General features: G+C 43.2%; 1 protein-coding gene across 7 annotated transcripts in view; it reads right to left on the bottom strand.

The window, feature by feature from the left end:
• Window positions 1-24,082, bottom strand: part of ORC4 (origin recognition complex subunit 4) — a 217,285-nt gene that overhangs the window by 115,922 nt on the left and 77,281 nt on the right. For all 7 annotated transcript variants that reach the window (XM_069225231.1, XM_069225234.1, XM_069225232.1 and 4 more), the window contains one exon: window positions 14,555-14,603. In XM_069225231.1, coding sequence (XP_069081332.1) covers window positions 14,555-14,603 — 49 coding nt within the window. The remainder of the gene's footprint in view (window positions 1-14,554; window positions 14,604-24,082) is intronic.

Below are 24,082 nucleotides of genomic sequence, written 5' to 3'. Positions count from 1 at the left end.
GAGAAAGAAATTCAGTTGCATTACTTGCATACCTTACTCTCTTTGTACCCTGGTGTTCATTTTTTTTTTTTTCAAATAATATGCCATCGAAGATGTATATAGACATAAACTGATCGACAGATTCTTTCAATCAAGCCTCAGGTATATTGATGTTTTGTAGCAGGTCTTTATTCTTTTCTGTAATAACAGCTACTTATGTTCAATGAAAATCCTCACAAGCTTCTAATATTAGAATTGGTTTAGTTACATCAGACAAGATTACATTAGTGGCCCAGCATATGCCAGAGGACAGTAGTGAACCCCTCAGTGCCTCAGGCAAGGTAGCCAACAGAACTGTAAAAAAAATGCTTTATCAATGTGAAATGCCTATCCATGGACAATAGATTCCCCTGCACCGAGATAATGTCAATAGTAAGTCACCCCAACACTGTGATTTATCAGTCAAATATCAGCTTTAAATAGATTTTAGAAAGCCACATTTTTTCTCCAGACATCAGCTTATGAGTTCTGAAAATACACACGTCCATCTGAAATATACACTTTTCAAATCAGTTATACAAGCTTCTAATTTAGTCGGCTGGGCTGCATACAGAAGAAACACTTCTAGTTAAGTGGACAGTTACCAGTAGTTTATGACCTACTTGTTGGAGTAGCTGCATTTATAGCATACACTGGAGTCCGCCAACTGAAATCTGGGGTTCATTAAATATTTTTTAATAATTGTGCTAGTTTCTGTTGCAACCTTGTGAGACACTACCATGGGCACTTACATGATTACTAACTTCCACTGCCATAGTTAATTATCCACTTCTCCTTTACAACACAAACTGGAATTCCTTCTCTTGAACCCACACCACAGTACCGTACTCTGGCTCACAACTGGTGATCTAGAGGGATAGCCCGGTTTTATGCCCTCTCTTATAAGCTTTATCAGTAAATGGATTTGCAACTTCTGCCCCAGAGACTACACAGGGCTGTCTTTTCCCTATTGATGTTAGGTGACTTTGCAGGTTGCACCTCTCATAAAAGATACGTATTAATCTCCTGGCAATTCTCAGCGCTTACCACCCAAACCAGACTCCCTCAATACAAACTCCCTTCCAATTTGGTGATGTTTTCATCCCACAGATAAATTGCTGTAGTGCACATGGTGGTTAGTTTGATCTGAAATTCATGTTGCGTCCATCAGAGTTTAATGGTCAATACCTCCTCTGAACAATTACACTGAATGCTTTTTCTACTTTTCTAAGTCCTGCTTACACAGGTTTTGTGCCGGCGTGAGAAAACCTCGACCAACTCAGAATGGGGGTAAGTGGTTTAATTCTGCAGTGTTTCCCAATATTAAAGTGACCATCATCCAGGTTTAGAGCTAACAGATTAGAGACCCACTCTGCAAACATTCTGGGGTCTTTTCCTTCTGCCATAGTCAATAGTTTGATTACTTTTCCACTAGTTTTCATCCATTTAAATGAAAAATTATAATTTTATCCATACCCATAATGTTGATCAATTTTTAAGCTTATTTGTATGTCTGTGTACTGTCTTTTCAAGACAAAGGATACATCTTTTTGAGGAATGCTGCTCTATATAAAACTGGACACAACATATATAAGAACAATGAGAAAGTGATAGAAAGCAACAAGGTGATGAAAGATATGCCTAAATTAATCCCAGTCATTGATGTTAGCCTGGATCGCTTTCCAGACCACCATTTTTCACCCTCAACGTCACTTTAGACAGAGAACTGCTATATCTATATCACTACTGATCTTGCTTCAAAAAGTTGCCATCCTCAGTCTGTTTTTGGGCCTTGCAAGTGAGGTGTGGCTTGAGTTAGTGGTACAGTGAGAACAAATAGGTTACTTACCTGCACCTGCAGTTCTCCAGAATTGGAAACGCTCATATATTCACATGCTTGAATCCTTCCCCGTCAACGAGATGGGAGTCCCTGGTGTTATACAAAAGCAATGCTCTAATGTACATATACATTACAGGCATTAGGCCTTTAGATTAATAACATAATGGGAAGATCACACTGAGAAAATGAAGGTGAGCTCCTCAGGAAAGGTGGGTGGGTCGCATGTGAATCTATGAAAGTTTCCAATAGTGGAGAACTACAGTTATAGGTAAGTAACTTATTTGTTACTCTAGTATTGGAACTTTCATAGATTCACATGCTGCTTCAGAACAGCAAGCAGTAACTAGCACATTTTCTGTAGTCAGACTTATAAACATTCTAGCATTATAAGACAGTATGAGCACTTTTATAGTTATGTTTGGCTCTAAATATGGTAACATAAGAATTGTAAAATTACTGAAAATGTGCATTTGTACAGTAAAAAAAGAAAAAGTGGATGGTGGGAAATACCAAATGGCTCACCTTCATTGGAACAGATGTCTGAGTACTGCCTGCCCAACTGCTGCTTCCTTGAGTGTTTCAGTATCTAGGCAGTAATGTCTTGTGCAGGTATGTGCCGTCTTCCACGTTCCAACTCGGCTGATGTCCGGCAATGACACTCCTGAAAATAGCGCAAAGGATATGGAAACGGCTCTAGTTGAATGTTCGTGCACCTTAGATTCCAAAGGTAGACCAGCTTCCTGATGGCAATGAACAATTGCACTTGTAATCCATTGAGAAATGGTCTGTTTAGTCACTGGAAACCCTTTTCTAAGTTGGTTTGTCTTTCTAAAAACGTTCGTCCTGTCCAAATAAAACTTGAGACATCTCTTCGGATCTAGTGAGTGGAGGGATCTTTCCACCGCCGTTTGAGGCCTAGAGAAGAATGTCTTCAATACCACAGATTTGTTAAGATGAAAGTCTGAGAGGACCTTGGGAATGAATTTAGGATTTGTGCGTAACATAACTCTGTTCCTCTTTGAATTGTAAAAAAGGTTCCTGTATTGTGAATGCTTGTATTTCACTAACCTTACGCGCAGACATAAGCACAAGCGCAAGGATGAGTACTACCTTAAATGTAAGATATTTGATGTCCACCCTATGAATGGGCTCAAATCGTTTCTTCATCAGCTGGCCAAGAACTCTGTTCAACTGCCATGTCATAGGAGGGGCTCTGTCTGGAGGATAGGACCTAAAAAGACCCTTTGAGGATTGCTCTATAAGCCTCTGAGACCTAAGAGATGGTTTACCGGACATTTTCCTAAACTGAGAAATGGCTGCCAGATGAACTTTAATGGATGCATGTTGCAATCCTAAGCGTGCTAGATTCAACAGGTAAGGTAAGATCTTGTTCAGAGAGGAAGACGAAGGATGTGCATTAGCAGACCTGCACCACAAACAGAATTGTTTCCACTTTAGGCGGTATGTCTTGTTTGTGCTATACGCGCCGGCCTTGGCTAGTACTTCTTTGCAATATTAGGAATGTTTAAATGGCTGAATTCATTGAACTCAGGAACCATGCAGATAAGCTCAGAGATTTGGGATCCAGATGTCTCACTTGGCCCTAGTTCATGGTCAGCAATGACTGAATTGGCTTTATCCTTATGGGTGGACGTAGAGACATTAGTAGTAGCTCCATGTACCAATGTTGATGGCAGGGCACTGACTTGATCTTGCTGACCACTCTTGGGAGGAGAGGGATTGGAGGGAAGGCGTAAGCATAGATTCCTGACCATGCAATGGTAAAGGCATCCCCCCACGACCCCTTTTGGTGATGCCAGCTTGCGTAAAACTGGCATTTGGCATTCTGGGAGGTTGCAAGGAGATCCAAGTTCGGTTTGCCCCACTGAAGGAATATTCCGTACAGTGTTCCTTCGTCTAATTCCCATTCGTGGGTAGATGTTGTCAGTCTGCTCAGAGAATCTGCAATGGCATTTTGATGGTCTGGGATGTGTTCTGCCATTATGTGCACAGAATGTTGAATGCACGAATTCCAAATGGTTTGTGCTTCCTGGAATAGGAGATGGGAGTGAGTTCCTCCTTGCTTATTGATGTAGTGCATTGTTGGTTGTGACAAGCACTGCTGATCCACGAATTCTTGGAAGAAAGCCTTGTAATGCAAATATACTGCCCTAAGTTCGAGGAGAGTGCGGTGAGAGGTGGGCGATTTGCCGCTCCCTCGAAGATTCTGCAGGTATGCACCCCATCCCTCCATTGACGCATCTGTTGTTATTGTTAACGGTGGAATTTGAGCTAAGAAATGTAGTCCTCTCAAAAAATGTGCATGAACTGTCCACCAGTTGAGAGATGTTATCATGAGTGGAGTTACATGTATTATGTCTTTGAAAGATCCTTGAGTCTGTTTCCATTGCTTGTGCAGCTCCTCTTGCAGTGGGAACATATGAAGTCGACAATAGGGGATCAGACTGATACAAGATGTCATCATTCCCATCAAAGATCTGTATTGTCAAACTGAAAGAGACTTTTTTGTCTCTTTCGTTAGTGCTATCAACTTTACTCACCTGTCCGATGTTGAGTATGCTTTGGCCTGCTGTGTGTCTAATATAGCCCCCAGATATGCTATCTTTTTTGACGGCTGGAGCCCTGATTTCTTTTAATTAAGAGTGAGGCCCAAGTGTTTGAAAAGATGCAAGGTTGCCCCAAATGGATTTATGTGCTGACTGGATATTGGGTGGTTTTACTAGCCAGTCGTCCAAGTATGGGAAAATTTGGTGTCCGTTTCACCTGAGGTAAGATGCGACTGGAGCTAGGCATTTGAGGCCAAAGGGAAGGCCCTTGAAATGAAAGTGCTTGCCTACTACCGTGAATCTGAAGAATCTTGTGTGACTTGAGTGAATAGGTATTAGAAAGCACGTGTCCTGAAAGTCTAGGGAAACCATGTAGTCCGCTCTGTTGAGAAGTTGCAAGATGTCCTGCAATGTGGCCATGCGGAATGTTTGCTTCTTCAGGTACTTGTTTAGCCCCCCTAAATGTGGAATCAGTCTTCATAAGCAAGACTTTTTTTTTTTTTTTTTTATCAAGAAGAAGCAGGAGTAAAAGCCCTTCTCCCTTTGGGAATAGGGCACAATTTCTATTGCACCTTTTCTTAACATAATCTCATAATCTCAGCTGCTAAATTTAGCAAACGCAGGTGCTGTTGTTGCATCCGAGAAGGTGGTGTTAATGGAGGTATATCCTCCAGAGGAGATTTTACTATAGGCTCCACAGAAGACGCAGGTACTGGTATGAAATATTCATCCCATTCATCTTGATGGGTGCGAATCTCACCCTCTTCCCCTTCTTCATCCGAAGAAGTTGTGACTTGTGAAGGTACCGCCTGAGGGGAACTTCGTGGGTAAGGTGGAGGACACATCTGAGGCTGTTGGGGTTGTTGTCGTGTTGCTGGAATTGCTGCAGTTTGTGGTTGCTGTACAGATGTGGGTCCTAGAGGGAAGTGTTTCCTCTAGTCTGTCAACATAGGTTGTAGATCCGATACCAATGTGGAAGGGAGACATACTAATTCCTGCTGTAGCTGGGATGGTTTGTGATAATACTGTTGGTCATAATAAGAGTCTGAATATTCCTTACACTTGACGTGTAACTGGGAAGGGCTTCTAGCTACTCCATATAAGCCATCTTCGTCTGAATCATCCTTATCCAAAAAGTGGGACAGTAATAGCCGTGAGACTAAAAGATGTGAGGGATGGTGTCAAGCTATGTTTTGTAAGTGGTGTATGTGTAGTCAATGAGAAAAGAGGCAGTGTTGATGGTCTCTGTCTCTTTTCCAGTGTTTCAATGATAGTCGAAGGTAGGTGAACCGTCGGTGGTGCATCAAGATGATAGTCGATGGGTGTGCAGTCGACGGCAGAGGCGTCGTCGGTGGAAGTGTCAACGATGTGGATGACCGTTCACAAGGTGCACATCGTCGATGGTGATTGTAACAGATTGTAACAGTGACGGAATGGGGCGCACCGTCGAAGATGACAAGACCGTCGACAAGGACTCTGTCGATGCAGCGGTCGACATAGAAAAAGTTACAAAGGTAGACGTTATCGTCGATGCTTGTGCTGTGGTCGGTAATATCGTCGACGTTGCAGAAGATGTTTTTTTAAATTTGTGCTTAACCTGCAGAGGTGGCGTTGGGGGCTCGGAATGACATTCCTTTTCAGATTTTGACAAGGAATCTGACTTTGTTTTCACCATCTTGGAAGAATATTTCTTTGAAGGGCTTTGAGACTTAGAGGAACGCTCAGATGATTTTTTTAAGTGCCATTTTTGGCGGTTCGTTAGTGGTATCCTCTTCTGTGTCTCTTCACAGGGTTTTACTGACTGACACAGAAGAGGAGGCACTGTCAATGTCGGAAACAGGGTTGCTCCTAGTCTTTAACTTCTATAGCCATAGGAGAAGACAACCCTCCCTATCTTTCAAGGTTTTAGTAGAAACCTTTCAACATACCCTGCGGTCTCTTGTCTTATGGTTCAGGTAGAGGCAGTATATGCAGTCGTTATGTGGGTCATCAACATGAAGCCTCTTTTTCATGCAGGTAGCACAAGATCTGAATAGCCCCTTTTTAGGGGTCTCTGACGTAATGGCCGGTTTGAAGCACCTACTTGAAGAAAATTCAGGTTTTGTGAAGAAGATGAATAGTTCAAATCTGAAAAACACCTCAGGACAGGATTTCTGAGAAAGAACTGAGCAGAACTCAAAGGAGACTCCTTAAGTACGATGTGCGTGGAAAATATGCGGGAATACATCTCCTAACATGAGTGATGTAACCTGATTGATGGATTCTGGAGTTTAGTAATATATCAGTCATTTTGTAAAAAGAGACCAATCTAGAGGCCTAATACCTGTAATGTATATGTACATTAGAGTATTGCTTTTGTTTCACACAGGGGACTCCTATCTCGATGACAGGGATTCAAGCAAGTGAATCTATGAAAGTTCCAATACTGGACTATCAGAACTCCTCCCCCGTTAAATCTACCCTGTTGACAGCAACTAACAAAATCGGATAATAGCTTCTTCATGTAATGAGTGCCACTGATGGGGTGTGGCTTGAGGAGCCATCATGGCGGTCACTCACTAGAGGAGCTCCCCGGCGCCACAGAGTTATTCTGCGGAGCGCCGCGGACCTGTGAGGAAGGCAACTGGTTTCCGCCCCCCTCTGGAGACCGTAAATAACCAGAGGGGCCGACGGCGGTAGCGCGGCCTGGTACACCAAAATGGCGTGCTGAGGGCCAGCCCAGCGGCGCGATGGAGCGCAATAGGTGCCGTCCATGCGACTCGGATCGCCCTGAGATGGAGACGCTCCAGACTACAACTCCAAATCAATTAGGAGATGAGCTGGTCCCGGGGACTGCCTGGCAACAGCCACATTCCCGAACGTGGAGGGGCGGGGACGCACAGGAAGCCAAGGTGCGCTGCTGCAGTGGCAAGAGACTGGGGACCTCCTGGAGTATTTGGACTGCGTGCAGCGGACATGGAGGTTGGAGGAGGAACGTGGATGAGGCCTACCACCGGCATTTTTGCTGGAACTCCCCGATGCTGGGCCCGTGCTTTCGCCCTGCATACTGGAATTCTTTTGATGTGTCCTGACTACGCGGATGCTCAGAGCTTACTGCGTGTTACCGATGGAACTGTACCGCGAGGTGCAGTGCAGCGGCTCTCAACAGTACCTACCGGGTGGCCACGACTTGCAGTGATTACTTGCGTTGTACCTATTTGAGCCTGTTGGGCTAACATTGTCTATGTGATGTGTGCTGGGACTGTGCCCTATCGAGGACTCCACTGTTCCCATACCTGGCTGGTGGTGCTCACTGACAACAGCTCAGTCTACTACTTTTTTTGAAAATACCTCTTTTGAAAATATATCCCACAACGCGAGCCACTAACGGGCTGACGCGGATTGCGCGGTGCCATCTCCTTGCACCCCACATTCCACTGACCTGCTGGTCATGGGCCCGCAGCGACCTGGGGGACAGCCCCCTACATCTCAATGCTGGGGGGCCTCAATGAACCTACCATCTGCTATGATGACCACAAAGCAGACCGGCGCACTAGTGGACAAGCTGGATGCCGTATTTTGGCTATCTACGGCAGTCTGACCTCACTAGAGTCCAAGATAGACGCGGTCTCCTCAGATTTGAGTCTCCTTCATGAGGACCATAGAAAATTGGCAGACAGGGTGACACTAATGGAGCAAACTGTCACAACTTTGCCACCCAGAACAACCCACTTGGAGACCACACTTATGGAACTTTCAGAAAGAATACGAATATTGGAACAAAAACAACAAGTGATGGACGGAATGCTGAACATTGTCAAACACTCACCCCCAGTCACAGATCTGGGTTTAATCCATCGTTCTTTTGCTCACCATGCCACCCCAGTTTGGACCCAGCCATATGCAAATCAGTCTTGACCCTGTTCCTCATGGGAACAGTCCAGCCCGAACTGCCAAGCCAGGTCCTCACTGGACCGGAAACAAGCATCCTGGGACCGGTTTCGGAACAGCGTGCTGAGGATGCAGAGGGCAGATACCGTAAGAACAATGCTCGCTTGGTGGGCTTGCTGGAGGGAACCGAGGGGGCTGACCCCATGCAGTATACGGAGGACTGGCTGTGCACGGTTCTCCCACAGGATGCCCTCACTCCTTTCTTCTACAAACCGGCACATAGGGTCCCAACCTGACGACCCCCGGAGGGTGCCAACCTGCGGCCGATGGTCATACGATTCCTTCACTACTGTGATAGAGACATAGTGTGAACGGAAACCCACCGCCTTGAAAGTGGTGGCCAATGTAGTTACATATTGCGGGTCCTCACCCGGTTCCCCTCAATTGTAAGACCGACTGTCCTTTTGTTTTAGTTACTATCATCCAGTCTGGGTGGCCACTTGTTTCGGTGGGCTGCTCTTTTGGTATTTGCAATGTTAATGTTACAATATGTTGTCCTGTGTTACCTGCCCAACAACCTACCCATCACTAGGCGATTCATGAAGTTACTTAACACGCACTACTCTACTCCCTCACATGCACTAGGGGCACGGCCCACCATGAAGCTGCCATACATGGCGCCCTTGTTCAATCCTATTCCATATAATGGCGCACATTACTGTGGTGACATGGAATGTTCGTGGCATGCACACCCTGCTCGTCTCTACGCCATATACTCCTACCTGAAGCGCTGCAACGCTAACATATCTATGCTACAAGAATCACACCTAATAGGCTCAGAGGTAGAGGCGCTTAAACAGAGGTGGCAAGGTCAGGGGTATTCTACAAACTACTCTGCTTATGCACGGGGTGTGTTAGTGTGGATTAGACCGGGGGTCCCATTCGATCTGATAGAACAAACCACGGACACAGAGGGCCGGTATGTGTTTGTTCAAGGGCGACTGAGTGGCCACCACATTCTCCTGGGCAACATTTACACTCCAAATGTAGACCAGGCCTCATTTTTAAGCACACTGAATAGATTACTGGTGCGATGGCATGATGTTACCTGGCTGACTGGCAGGGACTTTAATTGTGCACTCGATTCACATATAGACCAGTCCTTTCCAGCATTACAACACACCACAGCCACCTCTAATGCATGTTATTTAGCATCCTGGCTACACCACTGGCAATTGACATGTCTGGCGTCATTATAAAGCAACAACCTGAGTGTACTCCGTCTAATCGGCCCCTCATGATCTGCAGGTCAGACTCCACAAACTATTATGCACGGCCAATCTGGTCCCAGCAGTTGTACGGACCGATTATCTGGGCCATACTCACTCCGACCACAACCCCCAGTATCCCCAGCTTGACTGGGATGGGGCCACCCACCCCTCTGCCCTCGTGTGGAGGTTACAGCCTGCATCGTTAGAGGACCCATCATTTTGTGAGTCGATTAGCCAACAGATAAATAGTTACTTTGAACTCAATGTAGCCACGTCCAGCTCAATGGAGTGGGATGCGTTCAAAGCCACGCTACGGGGTTACTGCATGGCACTTAGCTGTAGTATACGCTGGCAACTGGACCAGAAAGTGTCCGCTGTGGAGCGCCGCGTGTTACGGCATCAATCAGAAGCGATCCAGAACCCAGACACCCTATCTGAACTACAAGCCATCCGTAAAACTCTTTCGGAACTTCAAGCGCTTGAGGTGCTGTAACTATGCAGCACATTCGGTAAATACACATGCCAGGGCGGACAGAGCGGGAACTCTACTTGCCCGACTGATACGTCAAGACACTCCCCACAACACAGTGATGTCTATTCAGACATCGACAGATGGCTTGCTATGCACGCAGGATTCCATTCATGCAGCATTTCACGTGCATTATGAGTACAACGCAGTCTCTCATCATCCTTTGAAAGAGATTAACCAATTCCTCGCAGTTACCCCTGCCCAGGATCACTGCTGAGCAGTGTTCAGATGTAGATGGCCCTCTCCTACTATCCGAGGTGCGGGATGCCATTTGTTCCCTTGCCAATGGTAAAACACTGGGCCCGGATGGGCTACTGGCAGACTTCTATGAGGTCTACTCAGCCCATCTAGTGCCCAAATTACTCACTTTATATGAGGAAGCATTGGTGCAGACACGCTTGCCCCAAATATTGAGAGGCCACACTGGTTTCCCTCCTGAAACTGCATAAGGACCCTACCAATCTGCACTACTATAGGCCGCTGGCGCTCCTCAATACGGACTATAAAATATTAGCCAAAATTGTTGCAATGCGACTGGCCCCATTGGTGCCTGCACTAGTGCACGAAGACCAGAATGGCTTTGTGCCATGACGCACGACCGCCCTCAACCTGCGTAGATTTTTACGAGTGATGCGCTATGCTCCCACCTGCTGGCCACATGCAGGCTGCCTGGTGATAGACCTAGAAAAAGCATTCGACTCGCTGGAATGGCCTTACCTCTTTGCAGTTTTGCCCAAATATGGTTTAGGCCCATGTTTTATACAATTAGTGAAATTGCTCAACACACTCCCATCGGCTCGTACCAAAACGGGCCGCCTAGTGTCACCCTTCATCTGTATTAGCAGGGGCACACGCCAAGGGTGCCCTTTGTCCCCATTACTTTTTGCTATAGCGGTGGAGCCACTGGCAGTGGCTCTCCGCAGAGCAGGGCGATTTTGGGGCATACCACTGGGAGATGGGAAGCATGCGGTCTCTTTGTAGGCGGACGATCTTCTGGTGTACATTAGAGATATAGTAGAGTTTCCCAGTGACATGTGAAGCTTTCTGGCTTACGAGTGAACCGGGCCAGGTCTTGTGCTTTTCCGCTGTCAACTGCGGTGCCTGAGCCGAACCTCACCTTAATGGCCCCTGATCTAGCATGGCAGCCCAGTACCTTCAGGTACCTTGGCATACAGGTATATCAAGCAGATGTTGATCTGTTTGATGGAAATCTGACATATGCTGTGTTGAAATTGCACCGACAGATGACATTCTGGCAGACGCTGCCTCTAACAGTCAAGACCAGAGTAGCCCTTGTCAAAATGGTAGTGATCCCGAGGCTCCTATATTATTTTGGAAATTTACCATAATATGTCCCGGCTTCCTTTTTCGATCTCTGGAGCGGGAACTCCGTAATCTAATCTGGAGCAACTCCCGACATAGGGTAGCCCTCTCTAAACTTTACCGTTCACTGCATCTGGGAGGTCTGTCATTAACAAATCTGGAACATTACTACCTAGCAGCACAGATGCAGTGGATAGCTTGTTGGTTCTCATAGCAACACTTGGTAGACACGGCCACTGAACATCCAGCATGGTCGCGTAGTAAATTACTCCAGTTATTTCACCCCTGTGCCAAATCCGCCACACCGGTGCCTCTGTTGCTGAAGCTAGCTTACCGGTGCTACAACGGATGTTGTGACCTAACCAGAGACATCACGCCCTATGCGCCAGCTATACCATTATTGGGGATACCACGGGGCACATGCGTAAAGACAACTATGGAAGTGAACGCCAGGCACGAAGCAGGAATATATACTCTACAGGATCTCTATTCCGAAGCCACCTTCCACACTCACGATACACTGATGGAGGATAACTTATTTAACTCCTATGCTCATATAGTAACTATGATAATTATGCTTTGTAGATACATGGACATGTACTGCCTATGCCCTTCCCTTCCCGTATGTTTGTTGTTCTGACTTGAAGTTGCATTTAACGCGTGGATCACACATACCTTTATGCTATATAATGTCAACGTACCATTATAAATGCAATAAAAAAAATATTTGAAAAAATAAATAAATGAGGACCACTGATGATAGGCAGTATTGCCAATTCTTAAAGGGCACTGACATATTAGCCCATGAGAAGGGAAAGACCAAAGACAAAGACATTTTTGCCCATGAAGTCCAGAGGTTTATACTCTTGGCTGGAGCAACAGTGGAAATAGCCTTCACTATAATTTTGCTGAGGAGGTATTGACCATTAGTATCTCTGATGAAGAATGCAACAGCATGAATTTTGGAGCACACAGGCAAACCTATGTCCAATAGTGATTTGTATGTGGATTGCATGGCCTGAGAAAGGTTTCTCCCAGGCAGTCAAGTAAAGGACAGGAGTAATGTCAACAGAAGTTCAGAAACTGCAGAGGACTACAAAATTACTGTTAAAACATCAGATTTGGCCTCAGAGTACAGCAAATGCCAATGTGTTTCATTCCACAAAAGTAAATGAAGAAACGTCCTCCGCAGGAGGATTAGAAAGGTAAGGGATAGCCCCTTCTGATGAAGTGTCCAAACCACTTGCATTATGAAAATTCAGGTAAAGACCAGCAACTGTGTTGTAAGACAGGATGGGCTATCATCATGCCAACAGCTTTAGAGTAAAACCAGAAATGCCTTTCATACAGGCACATCTTGGTGCTCAGGTAAGGGATGAGCCAAGGGCTTGCCTGCTAGACAGGCCTTTAACTTTCCTTTTGCCACTCGGATGAGGTAATGCGACTTATGGCTTCAAAAGTAGTGCTTTTGTCAACATTACAAGTTGCAGACGTCTTGGAGGGCACTGACTTTGCTGGAGGCACCAAAGGCAGACCTGTGGAGGTGTAAAGTTGAAAAGCATCAGTGTTTGAGCTGCTGGGGTCCGTATAATCGGGCCAACCCTTAGGAAGTGTCCCAGAGGGTAACCGATACAACCTGAAAAATAGCTAGCTGTCAGTGAGAAGGGACTGATAATTGAAAGAGCTTACAAACTAAAGGTAACCTAGTCACTATGAATGTATCTTTATCCCACACACTTATGTTCTGCCCCTTACCCATTATCAACCACATGGTTAGATATCAAAGCAATTGAGAATGAGAAAGCAACGAGGAAAAGGCAGCATCAGGCAGCTGATGTCTAGCCAACTATGCATCATTGAACTTCCTGACAAACTAAGAATCACTCCAAGAGTGGAGCCTGAAGAGCTGGAATCAGCAGAATGCATACAGAAAAGCTCTCTTAGCCGGCTCGCAAGTGTCTCAGCCAAGAGCATATATGATCAATGCGACTTATGAGGACTTCGCCTAAATACAGTGTGCTCAGAAATCCAAAGGAGACTAGATTGCTTATAGACTGTAGCAGTGATTATTGAAAGATCTGATCCAGCGGGTAAAACTGGCTTATCATAGTAAATTACATCCAACATCCTGACTGTGAAGTGCCTCCTATGACAAGGAGGCATGTGAATGTGGAAAGAATATTATGAAGAACTTCCTCAATCAAAAGTAATTCACAGAAAATTCTGGGACAATTGCATTTTACTTTGGCACCTTGGGCTGTATTAGACATAGGATGCATTGCTCCTGTTTACGCTGTGGCGTACCTAAAACTGAGTGCAGACAGAACAGTATGCCCTATTATGGTCAAAACACTCGTGCCTGCACTCTGAATTGTGCATTGATGAATGGGAGACTGGTTGTATGAAACTTCCACCTTTCAATGAATGTTATAACCAGGCGTGCAAGTACAGTGAGTCACTTCACAGGCATACGGGGGGATGCCTGATAGGTCCCAACGGACCACTACTATGCAGCAGACAGCTAGTGTGCCGTCCAACATCATTCACCTCTGTTCTTGTATCTAATGTGGCAAAGGCATAAAGGGAAAGGATTCTCTAATTTGCATGGGGCTACATCCTCATGCAAATGAGAGTGAGCCCCTTTGGGATCTTGTCGCCACAGATTCAGTGCTGAGAGGGGTAATAAGGTGTTGGTTGTAGCTAGGCCTGTTTGGGAGGGGCTGAGTAAGATGCATGGGCATATGGCGAAAATAAAAAAGTGTGAGTTCTGTCAAATTCCTTAATTTCTTACGCCTTAAAGAGTAAATTTGTGTGGGATTGTGCCATTCAAAATCAAATGAACAATCATTATATAAAAAAAAAACATGCAAACAAAATAAATGTTGTGCTCATTTCTGTGCCAATTAAGTATTTCCAGTCAATTCCCATTGCAGTATTGTATCTATAATCTGGTTTCAAAATATTTTCTTATGTTTGCAGGATTAACATTGTTCTAGAACTTTCGTTAGTGCTTTATCGAAAAACTAAAATAAAGACTATCAAGCATAGAAAAATATATTACAAACTTCATTCAAAACATTAATATCATTATTGAGTTTTACTTTCTTACATAGATTAATTTTGCACAGCTATTTACCTTTCTTTAACGCTTCAAGGAGAAAAGCAAGGTTTTCAGCAAAGCTTCCCTAGAATGAAAAAAGGTTAGTGTTGAAATATATTCTTCATGTATGGTGTCCTAATCCCCAAAGTAATACAAAACTATAGAATCCTCTGCATTATATTTTGAAAAATGTTCATTTTGTAAGACAGAAACGAAGAACGCGGGTAAGCCACTAAAATTCCAAAATAGACCATCAAGTGATCAAACAAGATATCAAATAAACGAGCGGGCAGGCATTTATTAGAGCAACAAAAAGGTGCACTCGTGGGTTTTTTTTCTGGTAAGGTTCAAATGATTTATAAGACCATTTTTCAATTTTGTCTTTAAGAAGTCAATATAAAACGAACACTAGAAAAAAATTGTAGTTGCACTGCAGACAAGAGTACAGGCTTTAATATTCAAGAAAGTGGAGCAATAAAGTGGAAGGAGAAGGGGCTTGGAATGTGGGAGTGAGGATATGTTACTATTGCTTCGCAGGCCCTACATCGGGTGTCATTACATCCCAGGATTTACATCAGGAGGCTTGACATCACAAGTTAGTTTCAGTATTTCACTTCACAGTTAAGTTAGTTTTAAAAATGTCTTAAACTTTAACAGTATATATATATTAAACATGACATGAATAAATCTTTATTTTGTTCTAAAAAATATAAAAGATAAACCCACATAAAACCATGTGCATTAAAATACAATAAAAGACCACCAAAGTCATGTAAATTACATCTACTCTTACTCTGGGTAAAAAGAATAAAACATTTTAGTCTTAAAAATAATCTGGCCAGCCCTGTGGTCGAAAGGACACTAAGGCAGATTAAAATTTCATTATTTACTAGTGAAATCCCCTGGACTTTAAAATTGCTAATAGATACCTTTGGTGTAAAAATTCGTAATGCCTAGAAAATATTTATAAATGCTCCAAGGTCTGAAAAGAGCAACTGCCATAGGAGTACACTAGCATCGTTTTAGGGTCAAAATGACCGGGAGGTAAGCAGATACGAGGACAAATTGTACCCAGGTGAAATTTGGTTAAAAGCGATCTTAACCAAGGGTGTCTGACAGAACAAAGGTAAGGATTTGGGACAACAGTGGTTTTCAGGAGTAAAAGAGATCTTGTACAAGTTTTTCAAGCGCCTTGGCTTCTCTATTTTTCTTTGTACAATTTAAAAACAATTTCCTGATTAGCCTCCTGTCCCACCCCCTTTTTAGAAGGTGGGATCTTTTAAACAAATCAGGGTGGGCTGAAAATTGGACAACAGACAATATAATTTAGCCACAGTATCCTATGGTGATGCACACAAACACAAGTCCATCTTCAATCACGTCCCTATTAAATGTGGTATGCTCCCCGCACCACACTGTGATCCACAATAACGGTGGGGCCAGTTTCACATGATCCTCCACATTGTCAAGGCCCAACTCCTCATGCACAAGTTACGACAGACTGTTTGCACCCAAGCCCAGTAGTTTCCTGAAAAATTGGTTCTCTTCTCAGTGGATGGCCTTACAATTGCCCTACTCGCAAATGGCACCACCATTCAACAACACAGGGAGACATATCATTTTGTATATTTGTAATAGGGACAGTATAGATTTACTCTCCGTCAAGCATGAGAACCTAAAGAGAGCACTACAAGCTTGGCTAAAGCGTGTGGAGCGGTTGGAAAGGCAAGTCTGCCAATTGTTCAGCTGGCCGAATGTGGAATTACTGGTGCATCTGATGAGAGATGTCCAATAAACCAGGTAGTAGGGAGGAAAATGGGGCACTTGTAGACCAGAGAGCTCAGTAGCGAATGTTCAATGTCAAAGGAATATTGGACTTTGCCTTGCTGTGCACAGACACAAGTGCTAGACCCAGATCAAAGTTAGCAGTTAAAGGTTAGGTGAAAAGACATCTATGTGGTCAGTAATGAGGTCACATGATCAAAGGCATGGGATAACAGTCTCCTTTGATCTATAAAAAAAAAACAGCTATTGGTCTTATATGGTATATGGAATAAAATAAAATAACATTTGCTACTATTTAATGGAGGTCTTTAATAACTCTGGTGGTAAGCAGACCCTCTCAGACTATGTTCTGTTATGTTATAAAATTAATAAAAACTCCATGTGCCATCAAGACTCAGGCACCCTCGACATACTACAGGGTCAATGTTTTAATACATCATTAATGGTTTTCGTTTTGACAAAGTCAAATTAAAGTCTCACAATGTATAAAAGCTGTAAGAGAGAGGGGGGACCACAATAACATTTTGTGGGTTTCTGGACTTGTGTCCGAGTGAGTGAGTTTTCCATGCTGGAATGCTTCAGCACACAAGAACAATTTGTCCACAATGTCAAGAATTAAACACGAAGAGTGCACAACCTGACCTCGCTAACGCAGGCATGCGTTTTTCATCAGGTGTGAACATTAGTATGTATTTAAATTTAATTTGAAGCTAATAAAGTTAGTAATAATCATGAATTCTTCATTAGCAACACAGCGGCTATAACACTCTGCAATTATACTTATCGTTATGGATAAGACAATGGATAGTGGAAGGGGCGAGAGTGCGATGGTGACTGAGATTTATTTTTTCGAGTGTTTTTGGTTTTTTAAAGCTAAGCATTAGCCAGTGGAACCAAAGTCCTTTACATGACTGTGGTTAACACACTGAATTTCCTTTCAGAAATAAAGTTAAGGTTTATCATTGATTAAGTACAATATAACACAATCTTCCTATCCGCAGGCCTCATGGCAAGCTCCATGATACTGCATTTACTATATGTACCCCACAGTCCGGTCGAAAGGAGAGTCGAATCTACAAAGGCCTGTACGGTACAGTGACTGTCTGATGAGCCTTGGGAATTGGGATACCTTTCATCTGCTCTGACTTTTCTTTACTGAACCATGAACTGTATCACTAATTGTATCTGGTCGCCAGTTATTATGGATTTGCACAGGCTGGAAGCTTCAGGAATGACCTAAAATTCTTGAATGGTGTGCATTTATGCAAGCAACTCCCTTTCCTCTCCCCAAGTACTAACATCTCAGTCTGAATAATCGCAGATAGAAAAAAAGTTCGCGGAAGAAAAAAAGATGTAGTTGGAGCATACTTTAGGATGGGAGCTTCTAACCAGTCTGGCTGCTGCAGTGGTATTACCTACTTATGCAGAGACCAATGGGTGGACTTGCATAGCTCCACCTCCAACTCTAACCTTCCACATCTGTCATGGCAACGAGGAAGCAATAGGAGGAAGTGGGCAGGGCCTCTGAGCAGAGATGACAACCATCCTGGTTGACAGTTCTATTGACTTTAGGTGGGGAGAAAGGGAAAGGCATTGTGCGGCTGCCCAAGCAACTTTATACTGAAGGGAGGAAATTTTGGAGTTGCACTGAGCACACTAATTAAATACCAATCAATATAGTGCCACCTATTTAGTCTTGACACACTGAAACAGTAAATAAGATGTTGAAAATATGCAGAATAAACTGTAAGAAGAGGTAAAAACAAAAACCATAAAGAGGCAGCACAAAAAGAAAATAAAGTCAAACATAAGACATCAAGAGACAAAAACTGGTACATCCAAAGTTGAGTCCACATGCAGAACTGGCCAAATAAACTGATAACTGGCGGTGTTCTTTTAATATCAAGATTCCGTGCTAGTGGCTGTGAAATAGTGGTAAGCTTGGTGTTTTGTAGACTGTGGCTGTTTCCTTTACAAAACTGTAGGTCAAGAATTCCATTTGAAACAGGGCAGCAAAGTTCACAGATTCATTATTTGTTAGGCCTAATTACTAGTGGACAGTTTCAATATTTTATTTAATTACAGATGCCTCCTCACACAACGCATTTCAGCCGTAGCCTTGTTAAAGTGTGTGCTGGCTGTTCACTACACATTAAATACCGTTCAAAATAAAAACAAACCGCGGACTACCCAAATCATATACATACAGTCCACAGGGAAAACAGGTACCATTTTTGAATGTCCAAATTGTAAATGTTGTCTTACCAAGATCTTACATAGAAGTACAAATAGCAATAATAATTACAAATAGAATTGCTACACCTCTTAATTCAAATTAAACAATACTGTTAATACATACATTGCCTCAATTATATAATCATAATATTAATGACCTGATTTGTATTTCATATCCAGACAACAATCAAGTTCCAGTGAACATATTATTGAATGTCATTGCTGCGTCAAATCCCGGTTTCACAATGACATGTGAACAAACCAAAAACCATAACCCACAAATCCATAAATTGATAATTACACCACCATAATGTGCACACAACAAATCAAAAAAGTTCAAAACGATCCCTCCTAGAGGTTCTAGCCAGCAACCAATTTTATATATATATATATATATTTTTTTTTTTTTCAACAAGGGAAAGGGCTCTGATTTTTTGGGGGGAATGCAGGTTTTGATGGTGAAAGTACTGAAATCTTCAGGTTGTTCTCCAAAAAGGAGGACTATGCTACCGCACTCAAATTATTAACACCTGTGTCGGTGATGTTTCTATTGTGATGACAAGTCCTCAAGTGCATCCGAGCGCTGCACTTACAGTAAAAAAAAAAGAATGACAAAAAAAAAAACACAGGTACACACAAAAACTAACAGCTTCCACAAAGAACACTCAACGGGGTAAAAATGACGAACCAAATTTAACACTAATCTGCCAATGGACTGACAGTGTGGCACACACAAGAAATTTTATTTTACAACAGAGAATACAGAATAACAGGCAGCCAAAAATACAACATACAACTCAGAGCTCAGCATTGAAAGACACTGAATAAAGCAGAGAGGATACAATGAAACAAAACAAATTATGAAAAAAACAGCACGCATTAGGGGTAAGAGTACAGAGATGAGGAAACAGAAAGCACACCAAGACTAACGCTGGGGAACTGGAAATAATTCTATGCCCATTTTCTTGTAGTAAAAAACAGAGCTAGGCACGAACCTTGGGTGTAGCTTGAAGAAAATGAGTAACGAGGTAGTAGTGAGAAGCCATTTTTAACTTAAGATAAATTAAGTAAAAAACTATAGCGTCACTGGTTCTCTGAGTAGGCAAGTCTTAGTTGGGCTTCATAGATAGTTGTTGCAACAACTCTGCTTTATTTGCAATTAATCAACAAAGCAAGAATGATGTGCAATTCGGAGATGAACAAAAAGCAAGCAGAAAAAAAACAAAAAAAAAACACCTGGCACTTTCACACATTAGCACTTAGTCAGAACTGTGGAGCAAAATCTCGGGATATACTGGTAAATTTAGGACCCTCTTAAGCAGATGCTGGTTTACCGAAGGCCAACAATGAAACGTATGGGAGGTTCCACACACTGAAAACTGTATTTTCACAAACTAGACCAGAGTGGCGGCGACAAAATGAGCAGAAATTTGGTATCCTGAGAACTCAGTTTATCAATTATAATCTACAATAAACAGAAGGGAAATGTTACTAACACAAGAGAAAGGAATGAGAAATTGGAAAGCAGACTATCTATCCCTTATTTTCAAATCGATACATAGATCCATTGGCCCTCAAACTAACACTGAAACATCCCAAGAGATAGATCAGAGCTTGTATGCTCACTCATAGGGACGCAGTTAGGACCTCCTATACTCTTGTCAGGTCACCCTCATAGCCCCTAAATAAAGTACAAGTACTCTTTTCCTTCAATGGTTTGATAAAGACGAGGATACGTACACAGCAATACCATCATAAAGATCTTTTGTGATACAAACAATTGCATTTGTGTAAGTGCAGAGTGCCAAGCGTGTGCTCATCTTGCGTTTCTCCGAACATAACAGGTGGTGCAGACATGAGACTGAGTATCCATTTTCGTGGGAGCTGTTGCAAGCCTACTCAGTATGAGAGGAGGTGCCGCCACAAGACCGACACCAGAACCTGATATTTCTAGATCTCATCTATGAAGTAGTTGGAAAAGTGTTACTTTCTCCCAAAGAGTAGGCCTCTTCGTACTGATATTACTGTTACTGAAACAATGAAAGGCTATGCATATTCAGGTTTACTTCTGCATGTTAAGATGTATAGCTGGCATCAAAGTTATCATAATATCCATTTGGACACATCCATTCATGTCTGTGGTAGGGTTAAGAGGACCTTCCAATCCAGCGCAACATGGTCCTTAGTTCTCCAAGGGGCTGGTCTACTTCTCATCTAATAACCGAGAAACACTGAAGAACACCTAAATCAGTACCTGATTGTTTTTATGGTGAGTTTGGCATTTTATAGCGTTGCATGCACCACTTATAGGTACCCCGGTGTTCTTTCTGGATTTTACTGGAGCGAGCTATGTTACCACAGAAGAATACATAAAATGTTTAGGACCAGAAGGCATTTAGTTCAGCTACCTGTGGAATGTGCTAGATGTGTTCTTCTATCCAAAGTATGAACTTAAACTGATGAGAGGTCTTCCATCGCCTCAGGGGGCAGCGTGAATTGCTAATATCTGCCCACAGAACAAAAGTACTTGGGAACTGTGCTGCAGAGAACTTGTGCACACGTTTGTCAACTTTTAGAATGTCATACCATAGCTTTTGGTAACAAGACTTTAATAGGTCATGCATAAGTACAGCTACATTGATAAATGACTGCCTACACCAGTGGCTGATCGACAGAGAAGAGTGCAGATTTAATTCTGGGTCAAGCTTGAGGCATCCCTTGACCGCGTTTGACATCTTGCTTGTGCTGCTCTTCATTAAATAGTAGTGAGTGTCCTCATTACCAATACTGTATCTACAAACATAGGTCAATCCATCAGTTAGACAACGTGAACAAAGCTGCTGCAAAACTTTCCTTCACTTGGCACCAATTGTGTTAAAATTGCCTGGTATTACTGGATTCCATTGATCCTTGGCAAATGCCATTTCTGTGCTCCAGGGTATCGATCAACTCACTCGTGGGTGGAGCACCCCAAAGCAGAAAGAGGGGTTTATTGGGAATCCATGATTTTAGTTATCCCACTTTGTGTTTAGTGTAGGGCAGCGTTTCCCACACTGTGGGTTGGAGCCAATTTTGATGGGTTGCGAAACTTTAAGTAATGAATAAAGATGCCTTTAAATTCTGCATTTATCTTATCACATTTGCTTCAAAGACAGGTCAACAGTCAGGTTAAGTGTTCTGACAAATTTCTGTTTTTTAAACATGTGGGTTGGAGTTTACAAGCTCCTGACTTTGAAGTACGAAAGAAAAGTAAAGTGAATTATGTGATAATCTTGCTGGGGTACAGGTGTTCAAAAGGGAAGGCTGGAGGGTACCATTTTTTTTATTTTTTTTTATAAACACATCAAAATGTAAATACCTGGAAATGATTGTAAACATTCAGCAGTTAGGAAAGCAAAAATGAAACTTTTTTGTTAATTTCTGAAGTGTGATGGAAACGAAGATTTTAATAAGATAAAAACAAATCACAATACTTTACTTGGTGGTGCGCAAACAATACATATTCACTGACACCTGATTTGCACACATCATATGTATACAATATAGTTTTATTAGTAAAATTGTATGTCTTTGCAAATCTAGTGGTCCTTTCATGGAAAATGTGTTGTCTGTAAGTGACAGTGCACTACCACATGATGCTTTCGTTACATTAAAAAAAAAACTGCCCACCTCATGTCAATTAAAGCTAGGTGAGTCATGAAAGTTTGCAGCTTTAAAAAAGTAGGCCGTGGTTCTAAAAGATTGGGAACCACTTGTGTAGGGTGCTGTGGTATGCGGTCTTCTGTACTCCTGGTGGTCCTGGGACCATGCTGGGCCTATTTTGCATTGTGCAAATTGGGTTGGAAGGAGCATTTGCTCTGTGCTGTCCGATGTGCCAGGGTGTTTGTGGGTAGGGGACTTTGACTTCCTTTCCCATTCTGTGACCCTTCCTATCCACTCCCTTTTGTGTTAGGTGCAGAGGGTTGTTGACAGGGTACCTTATACATCATGTTCTATATTGGGCTGTAGTTTGGCTTTCTCTGGAAATTCTTCACTGCTGACCTGTTTTGAGGTGCTTGGCTTGCCACTACTTTTATTTTCATGCTGAGGTTTCCTGAGGTGTCCCTCATCCTATTCTGTGCAGGGTTGTTGCTTTCCACCATGGTTTTTTTCCATTCCTTTGTTCTTTGGATTTAGTGGAATACAGGGCTATTTTCTAGGCTTTTGTTCTGACGTAAGCTGGGACTGTACACGCGCTAAGTGTGAAGAGTAGCCTTACTGTGGGGTCTCCACTCACTCTCTATTGAGCTTGAAGCCTATGGTTTACGTCCCTGATTTTTCACATGTGGTTTCGACTTGGGATTAACTCTCCCACCCTCACTGATGTAATTGTTGCATTGTTGTTTGGGATTTTGTCCACAACACCCCTTTATAGAGCTTTGGGGTTTTACCACTAGTCTGCACAATTCCCCCACTCTCATCTCACTTTGCCAAAACACATGGCATTCATCTTCTGTGGTGTACATTTCATCTCTCCAAGGGAGGACCATTTCTGTCCTTCTGGACACCATGGTTTGTCTAGCTGCAGGTAGTGGCTTTCTTTGCTGGACCACATATCTGTAAGGTTGTTTGTGTGAATTCCATCTGTGATTCTGTGTTTTTATGTCAAATGGTTTCATGTGGGTTTTAGGTGCTTCATCTCCCCCTTCTTATTAGGTGCCTTCCCACCGCCACTTTTCTGGGAAAGGGTCAGTGCTTAAACCTGATCACGGATGGGATCATTTAATTTCTTGCTTCAGGTTCTCTAACTATCCACAACCAAGGGTTAATGGGGGTCCTGCACTTGACTGGCTAAGTCCTTCCTTCAATGTGGGTAACCTCTGGAATTAATTTGTCTCACACAATCTGGGCTTGTCTCCTTCATTGGCTTAAAATATCCTGGTATTGGTGTGAGGTTGTCAATTTCCTGTGGAGCCTTCTTCAAGTTTTCCTCCTGGAGTGCTTGATCAACTGAGCAGTCTTACCTCTTTGTGGGATAGGACACTGTTCTGCTCCCTTACAAGTGACTGTATTCCTTGCTTCTGGCCTACCCAGTCAACTGCCCTTTAGTATCTAGCCCAGGTAGGTGTATTTGCTCTCAGCATTTTGGATATGACATGATGCCACCAAGTGTTCTTTGCCTTATACTCCCCAGGAAACAAAAATTCGAGTTTGCTTTGTGGCCTTGTGTGTCAGCTCTCTCCTGGACTTTCCATTTTGACCTTTCTCCCCCACCCAGGTTTGTTTAATTGATTGTCAGCAGGGCTTGTGATGGTGAATCCTGGCTCCAATTGGTACCTGGTGGGAGAAGAGTCAGACTAGGCATGTTCCCTGATCCTCGAGGGTGACAGAGCCCGCAGCCCTGGACAGCAGAGGCTGTGCAGCATGTGCAGTGTGGTTGCTGGATGGGAGGGGACATGGCGGGACACCCCTTCTGTAGCCACGAAAGGGGCGAAAAGCAGACTGAGGGAGTGAGGGACAGATGCGAGGCCCAAGGACCTGGCCGTGGTATGAGAATACTTGAAG

Source organism: Pleurodeles waltl, chromosome 3_1, assembly GCF_031143425.1.
Source record: "Pleurodeles waltl isolate 20211129_DDA chromosome 3_1, aPleWal1.hap1.20221129, whole genome shotgun sequence".
Lineage (NCBI taxonomy): Eukaryota > Metazoa > Chordata > Amphibia > Caudata > Salamandridae > Pleurodeles > Pleurodeles waltl.
Note: the sequence above shows the minus strand (reverse complement) of the source record. Positions and strands in the feature narration are given on the sequence as shown.